Source organism: Pollachius pollachius (genome assembly GCF_949987615.1).
Source record: "Pollachius pollachius genome assembly, chromosome: 1".
NCBI classification, from domain to species: domain Eukaryota; kingdom Metazoa; phylum Chordata; class Actinopteri; order Gadiformes; family Gadidae; genus Pollachius; species Pollachius pollachius.
This window is the reverse complement of record NC_136934.1, coordinates 30,491,529-30,499,902: the sequence shown is the minus strand read 5'-3', so window position 1 is coordinate 30,499,902 and position 8,374 is coordinate 30,491,529. Positions and strand designations below refer to the sequence as shown.

At 41.0% G+C, this 8,374-nt stretch overlaps 2 protein-coding genes across 2 annotated transcripts; one reads left to right on the top strand and one right to left on the bottom strand.

Annotated features, from left to right (window-relative positions):
- Window positions 1-3,434: 3,434 nt before the first annotated feature.
- Window positions 3,435-4,997, top strand: sgk2b (serum/glucocorticoid regulated kinase 2b; the record flags this gene model as incomplete). Its single annotated transcript, XM_079754094.1, has 6 exons — window positions 3,435-3,491; window positions 3,614-3,658; window positions 3,785-3,940; window positions 4,059-4,171; window positions 4,403-4,622; window positions 4,854-4,997. 6 exons carry the CDS (start codon window positions 3,435-3,437, stop codon window positions 4,995-4,997), a joined length of 735 nt encoding a protein of 244 aa, XP_079610220.1.
- A 1,104-nt stretch (window positions 4,998-6,101) lies between these two features.
- Window positions 6,102-7,863, bottom strand: LOC307087016 (putative transmembrane protein 244; the record flags this gene model as incomplete). The annotated part of the gene is made up of 6 exons (XM_079752406.1): window positions 7,825-7,863; window positions 7,365-7,450; window positions 6,909-6,982; window positions 6,693-6,818; window positions 6,322-6,366; window positions 6,102-6,196 (listed from the first exon to the last, which is right to left on the bottom strand). The coding sequence occupies exons 1-6, from the start codon at window positions 7,855-7,857 to the stop codon at window positions 6,102-6,104; spliced, it is 459 nt and encodes a 152-aa protein (XP_079608532.1). The 5' UTR covers window positions 7,858-7,863.
- Window positions 7,864-8,374: the final 511 nt, after the last annotated feature.

Genomic DNA, 8,374 nt, shown 5'->3' with positions numbered 1-8,374 from the left:
TACTTCTACTACTATTACTACTACTAATAATAATAATAATAATACTTTTAGACTAATACAGAGAGTTTATGCTTTTATATTTATTAAAAAATACAATTGTATAGACTAGCTGTTAATTGATGCTGGCCTTCACTGCATATTTAATCTGTGATTTGCTTTAACTATATTGTTTTACTGTTGATGAAGTAATTAAGAATAGAGGTTTAAATAATGTGTGTTAATATAATAATTATTACTACTAATACTATGACCAATACAACTTCTAATGCTGCTACTCCTATTACTAATAATAATGATAAATACTTATATTACATAATATACTGTCAAATACAACTCCTAGGGTGTGTATTGTGTAACTATCTTGGTTGAAAATAACAGAAGGGGCCCAACCAGTGGTTCCCCTGGTCTGTTGCATCATGGGTGTTGAGATGTGTGAGTGTTCTGCAGTGTCATGTTTTGCATGCCATGGAAGTCAAACGCAGGCTGACCTGCTCACCCATGCCAGTGGAGTAATGAGACAAGAGTGGGAGTTGGCATGCCCAAACCAGCGGAAACAGGTCTCCTCACTTCAGCCAATAAGAGGAAGGCAGGAGGCCGGGATTCCTCCCTGCCGCTGTGTTTTAGAGAGAACATCCCCTGGCATCGGCTTTCTACACCAGGAACTATGCAGGGTGGGCTGATGGGCCTGCTGACTGTTCACTGAACCCAGCCCTCTTCATAGACCAGGGTTCGGGAAGAGAAGGGAATCACCGGAGAAGTAACGAAAATGAGATTGAAGTCCATTATGTCTCTCCACTTACGTGTCTGTGGTTGTCCTCAAGAGTCTTACACTCAGTTCTGGGATTGTGCAGTTGTCTCTGCCCTCTTTTCTGTTTTTAAGATCTCCCCTTAAGGACACTGATCAGTTCAGTGTTTTGTTCATGGTAAGATATGACCCATAATGACATTACTTTGTCAAGATGTACATCAGAAATGTATTGCAAGTAATCTCACTATTAGCAATATAGAAAGATTGAAACAACACATTATTATACAAATAATTATAGATCAATAGAACAATCTGAGTGCTTCTACTCTCTGACCCATCTTTGTTCCGTCAACCCCCCCTCCCTCCCTCCTCCACCCCTCCCTCCCTCTTATCCTCCCCTCCTCTGTCTCCTTTGGTTCACAACAAAACTGGGTTTACAATGGTGTGCCAGTGTGTTAAGAAATGATGTAATTGTGTGTAAATGTCCCTGCACAGGGCCCATTGGAGTTTCATTATGTTCTGCTTTCTTTAGCCATGAGAGTGACATAAAGCCTCTGCCAAATAGGCTAACATAACATTTCAACATGAGGGTGGTCCGGAAGCAAATGTCAAATATGTGTCAACAGGTTCTGGCCTGGGGTCACATCGGACCGCGAGGGACAATTATGCAATACGTTAATAACACTCCATAGTTCCATGACACAACCGTCCTTCAGGGCCAAACTATCTTCTGTACTGCAGCTAGTGCTGCACGATTAATCGAATCGCAATCGCGATATCAGAATTTGCGATTGTATAACCGCAAAAGGCTTCGATTTAATTTAACAAAAAGTGCAAAAAATAAATAAATATTTTTTTTATAAAGTTTATTTTCTTATTTATTCAATTTATATTATTTTGTTGTACTATTGAGAAAACCTAACAAATTTCTGCACTGCAGAAATGCCTTTATTTTGAAAAATATATATTTTTATTATTTATTTAATTTGTAAAATATTGTTATTTTGAAAACAGTACTGTACACATTTTTTAGTTTTTGTATTTTTTTTATGCTAGTTTAAGTTTGTAACATTTTAAAATTATCAGCAATCTGTGTGCATTTTCCTTGATAACCAAGCAAGTAGACTCATGACACCATTTGTTTATTATATCGCAATTGCAATCGCAAATCGCAATATTGTCCACAATAATCGCAATATGACTTTTTCACCAAATCGTGCTACTGCTAGCCATCCTTTCCCTTGTCGCACCTCTGTCACACAGTCAACACACAACTGCGCCCTCATATAATCCTGGCCTGCATATGGAAATAATCATCTATTGATTATGCTTTTACCATCGACTCGGGGATTATAGGTGATTATATGATTTGGAGGTATTCAGAGCTTGGATAGATTCACACACAGCCCCCTTCACGCCTGATAACAACCAGACGCCAACAACTCAAGAACGTTAATGTCCCTATAACTTCTCAGTCCATGCTGTCCTCTCACACCTGTAACAAGCAACAGACAATACAAACATTCACGGTAATTTACTAATAGAAAGGCAGAAAGAAAGTAAGACACAAAGAAAGAAAGAAAAAAATTGATAAAGAAAGACAGAGTGTAGGTCTTTATAAATATGAAAAAACAACCTCATTCCTTGTTCAGCAGAGTCAATGTTTTTCCAAAAGCGTTAAATGACGAAAAACGCTGCTGCTATTTAGCGGTGTTACCGTGTGCGCTTCTGGTTCCAGTGACAGGGAGTACCCTTGACCTCATGGATTGCCTCTCTCTTCACCGTGACGTCAGAGAGCGGCCGCCTGTGCTGGCCAGCAGGCCAGTCTCTCTGTGAGCTAGCCGAGGCCTCTCGCTCTCACGGCATGCCTGGAACTTCACTCGACTCTGTCCTCGTAGGGTTAGGAAGTGAGGTGTTGTGGACCGGAGATGACCGTGACTCACATGACCTATGCCAGAATGAGAGGACTTGCGTCATATTTCACAGGTGAGTCGTGTTTTCCAAAGTCGTGCTGTATTTGATGGAGACATCTTCCAAAAAGTGTTATTCCAACATTAAGAGACAAGAAAGAAGTCTAAAGAAAAAAATTAACATTGTTCGATTTACAACATACGACTTATGGCAACCGTTGGCATAACAGTAACGCGTTGTATTGAGCTCGCTTATGTAAGGCATACTATTTAGCATATGCTCCAGGTCTGCTGAAGGGGAAGAAAATCCGCTTCAGCGACTTCATGAAGAAATTGGGATCGAATCATCTCTTCCGCAAGTGAGTCAGCTATGCCTAGATGAGAAAAGAAATAAGCCAATATCAAATGTTTTACCCTTACAAACATAGGCGTGTGATATTTAATCAACGCTGGAAAACTAATGTATAAATAAATTGAAATAGACCAAAAATTGACACAATAAAAAACGATCTTATCCACCTTGTGTTTCGTGAGGGGAGCCAAAAGACCTCTCGGTTAGAGGGGTGTCCGGACCAAAGGGACAAGGGGGCTGCTCTTGGTCTGCAAAACTCCTCCATTGATACTTCCCAGTGAGTAGCCTATAAAATCCGGGTTCTACCTCTGAGATAAAGCCTTCATTTTGTTTTGATAATAATTGCTGCTTTGGCATAAAGTTTCATGGTAATATTAGTCATTTTAAAACTGACGTCATATATTTCTGTTTGGATTTCATTAGGATGAAGCCTATAGATTTAGACAATTTAAAAGTTATCGGCAAAGGAAACTTTGGAAAGGTACGATTTTCTTGAGGCCGTGTTTTGACTGCATGGGAGCCACATACGACGGTGATTGTAAGTAGGCTAAAGGTAAAAACCTTTCAACTATGTGATAAATTGCATGGTTGAAATGATTACAGGTGCTGCTGGCCAAACATAGAACAAATGAAGGTTACTATGCTGTGGTACTTCTAAGGTACTAAGGTACTTTCAATTCTCAAGAGAAAAGAGGTAGGCCTACCTATCCATCTATTGACCTAAATAACAGATATTGGTCAGTCACTCTATATGTCCATCTGTCAGACATTCAGAAACCTTTGCCCTCTGACCTGCAGTCGAGCAATGTGATGGTGGAGAGAAATGTGCTACTGAAGGGCCTGCAGCATCCCTTCCTCATGGGACTCCAGTTCTCCTTCCAGACGACCCACCTGCTTTACTTTGTCCTTGAATACGTAAACGGTGAGGATGTACTTAGAAAAACTACACCTTGTGGGATAGAAATTCACTTTTTGATGGAAAGAAAATAAAACCATTTTGACTTGCTGCTGATGTAGTGGAAACATGTTGAGGTGGTTCCGTGTGTGGCTCTTCTACCACCTGCAGACGGACGGGAGCTTCCCAGAGCCCAGGGCTGCGTTCTATGCAGCTGAGATTGCCACAGCACTGGGCTACCTGCACTCCCTACACATCGTCTACAGGTACAGGCTCACCTACAGAGATTCAGGCAAAACACCATGCACTCAATTCCTAATAAATGGGAAGTAATAAATTAAAAAGTAATGGGAAAGAATCTTGTCAAATCCCATTGAGCATTAAATGTGAATATATGATGATCATCCTACTATGAACTACGTAAATGCAAACAAATTGATCAATAATCTTTAAATATTGATAAGGCGACTTGTCTATCCCGATCTGCACCCTGACAGAGACATGAAACCAGAGAACATCCTGCTGGACCGGGGGGGCCATGCCATGCTGACAGACTTTGGGCTGTGCAAAGAGGGCGTAGACATGGACGGTACGATGCACACCTTCTGCGGGACCCCTGAGTACCTGGCCCCGGAGATCCTGCAGGGCAACACCTACAGCCCCATGGTGGACTGGTGGGGCCTGGGCACCGTGCTGTTTGAGATGCTTTATGGACTGGTGAGAAACAACGCTTTGTCAATATTTTAGATATTTTTCTTTGACGAACCGGACAGTGTAGAGAGAGAACAGTGGGTTGAGAGAGAGAGGGAATGGTAAATTAGCTTCAGACTGGCAACACCACGCGTCCCAGCAGATTGAACCAGACTATGCCTCATAGGCTTTTTGATGGGGTTGCACATTCCTAATCGTCATAACATCAAACACATGAACAATGTCCATCCCTCTCAGCCCCCATTCTACAGCTGCAGCAGAGCGGAGATGTTCGAGCAGATCAGCAACGCCCATCTGAAGCTGGCCGCAGGTGTGTCTTCTGCAGCCCAGTCTCTGCTGACGGAACTGCTGGAAAGAGGCTGCTCCAAACGTTTAGGGTGAAATCATGACTTTGTAAGTACCGATGTACCCAACACCGGGAAAACACACTTTGAGCCAAATAACTAGGCCACATGTGTAGGCCAGGGCACAAGGTTTAAAAATACCCCATAACTGTGAGGTGAGTCCGTGTTGCTTCCATGCTTGCAGGAGGAAATGCAGGATCATGCATTCTTTGTGTCTATCAACTGAGAGGACCTCTTGCCCCGGAGTATCACTCCTCCTTTCATCCCTGATGTGGTATATGTCACTTTGAGACAGCAGGGCAAGACGTCATACAGAACCAGGTGATAAAATGTGGATAACAACCTATGTCTTTATCTTTTTCCTCCTCAGGCCGGACCCTGCGATGTCCGCTTTGTGGATTCAGAGTTTACGTTACAACCCATCCCAGCCTCTCTGGGCGGGAGTGATAAGTGGCAGGGGGGCGGGGCTAATGAGACCTTCCTAGGATTCACTTACATGTCCCTGGTGGAGTGTGAGGAGGCAGACGCACTTCCATAGGCTTTCAGATGCTTCAATCAAACGGCTCATCAACACTGGTCTCAGCAGACAGGATGAATATTAATTTATTTTGCTATTTATTTCATTGCAAATGTATTTCTTCATTTGTTCATTATATGTTGAGAGTATTACGTTGATAACATAATGAAAGAAAACTGTAAAATTGTTATATATTGTTACTAGTTAGTAACCACTTGAGCAAACTCTTTTAGTTAGCCTATATTCAGATTGTTGAGGTCAGAACACATTCCCTGTTTTTTACCTTCTACCATTCTACAAACGACAAAAGACAATAAATACTTTTTAAAAATATTAACAAAGGTTTATTTTAATTATATGTACACATTAATTTTATTGCAACATTCACTTCTTCCAAGTAGTCCTACATTTGGCCTACGTTGTCAGCCCATGCTAGGAATTAATGGACTTGCTTTGGATAATAGCATCGGACCATAAAACTCAATTATGATATTACTATTATATTATTTCATATTTTTACAGACATAGAGCATCACCTTTACAAAAAAGGGATATCAAAAGGTTTAACGCTGTACAGACTGATAAATAGAAACAGGCAGTGAGTGTGATCTCTTTCCCGAAGCGTCAGTAACGACCAAAGGATGGGTAGCTGTGGTCCCCACGACAGGTGAAGTAGGCTATCAGTTGTCCATTGCAGATCATGAGAAACAAACCACTACCTGTACCAAGAAGCAAGAGAAAACACGTTTGAATGTCAAGAAAATCACTGATTCAACGTCGATCAAACGGTTCTCATGTTTACAGATCGGGTCGATAGTTTTTCAGGTTATCACATTTGTCTTACCTAGCGCTAACCACCACTGCCACACTGTGGGGAACTCCAACATCACTGCAAAACAATAATAAATACAACACACACACACCATGTACTTAACCACCATTCATTTGATTGTTGGTACTTGTATATGCAAATATTTTGTTGATGTTTTGAATTTATTGGTTTGTATTTAATTGAATTATCCATTTGTTTGTTCTATTAGCTTTGTTTTGTCAATAGATTTATACATATTATGGATGGATATTATTGTGGATATTCTTCATTATATTCTCATTTGATCTTTTCTTGTTAGATAAGCAGTGTTCTTTTGCTGCGGTAGAGCCTGAACTTACATTCCGGAATGAATAAAGTGTAACCTCATCTTATTTTGGGTTCACCTAAGCTGGTAAGAAGAACGTGCAGAAAGGTGACGGTCAGTGCGTAGTCCCAAACCCATCTTCTCACCACAGCAGCAAACAGCAGGCCACAGGAGAAGTAGGTGAGCTCCATAGACAGCAGGTTGACTAAAGGAACACCAGATAGAGAGAAAGTATAAGGACATCAGGGGGTTAAAGGGCAGACTTGTTTTGGTCATTGTGTTCCTCTGTGCTCACCCAAGTATTTGGAGTTGGAGTCAGCGGGCCCGGTCTTGAAGTCAAACGGGATGAGGCCATCAAAGTGGTCCAACCTGAGTGTAGTGTTTATAGAGTTTCAATTGGTATCAAGTGTTTTCTAGGAGTCAATTATTGGTGGATCCACAAATTAACTAATAATGCTGGATAAGTGGAAGAGATATGAAACAGGAAAGGACCATGACGATCACTTCAGTAGATAATTATAAATTAAAAGTGTAGGAATGTAAACTTAAAATAATGTAGGAGAATTAATTAAATCATTCACATTTTTGTTGTCCAAACTACACATTCTACATTCTAAAAAAAATGTAGTCAGATTCTAGAAGGTACCTTACATCATACAATCAAAAGTAGGCTAAAGCAAACACACATTCGTAGGTCTATAATATGTAAATGTGTAGAATACGTATGGCAGGAAAAGCTTAATAATCTTACTTGAAGATACCAAAACACACACTCCCGATCATGTAGTACAGAGAGTAAAATATAAGAAGACACAGGAGCAAATGGATAAGAACGGTCTGAAAAAGAAAAAAGGAGCATTTTTAGAAGAAGCTCCGAGTGAACATCGCTTATTGCCTGCATATTTTAGCATTGGATTACCAAAGCACTGAGAGCGATACACAAATACAGTAGGCAGCCTCTGCTGTGTGGGGGCGCTTTAGGTAAGCAGGCAGTTGCCTATTCTGCAATCCTACTTTAATCGTCTGAATATAATCGGAAATAAAATATAGCCCTATATGACATTTAAAATAAATGTACTCAGACGTCCTGCCTACATGACACATTGCCTCTTTTGTTTATCTCATCTCTTTGGGAGCGACGACTTTATCCCCGCGGAGTTTACAAAACACTAGTCTGGTCTGATCGGATCACAGCATTACTATCACCATACCTTTGAATCGACCAATTTCGCTTTAAATGCCATCTCATGGTTCGCATATGATGTTTAGTGCAAAGGATCTAGGATCTGCAGCAACCTGCGACTATGAATCCTTTAGTTGTGACTTCTATCGCCCCCAAGCGGCCCACCTAGGACTCGCACTTATTTCAGTGATGAGATTTCACAAACCCCAAACGTATCCAAAACACACCGATATTTGATACTAACGACACACGACTTCTTTCCCAGAGCCATATATTTTCCATCCAATCTGATAACATAGACCCTTAACATTTTATAAGACGTTTTACACGTCTTCCGTTGGCCTATGAAAGCTATAATGGTTCACCGCGCTGTTCCACGCTTATGGACCAGATCCCCGCCTCGGAGCACAGAATAAAGACAATGACCCGATCCGAAGGCGCTTTTGGGTTACTAAGCCGTCTCACTGCGTGATTCATTGACCAAATTAGTGACTTCTTCATATCGAAAATAACGGTAGCAAGTTGGCGTCTATTATTGTGCATTAGTTGACCAACGTGTACTTCCAGCGTACTTTCAG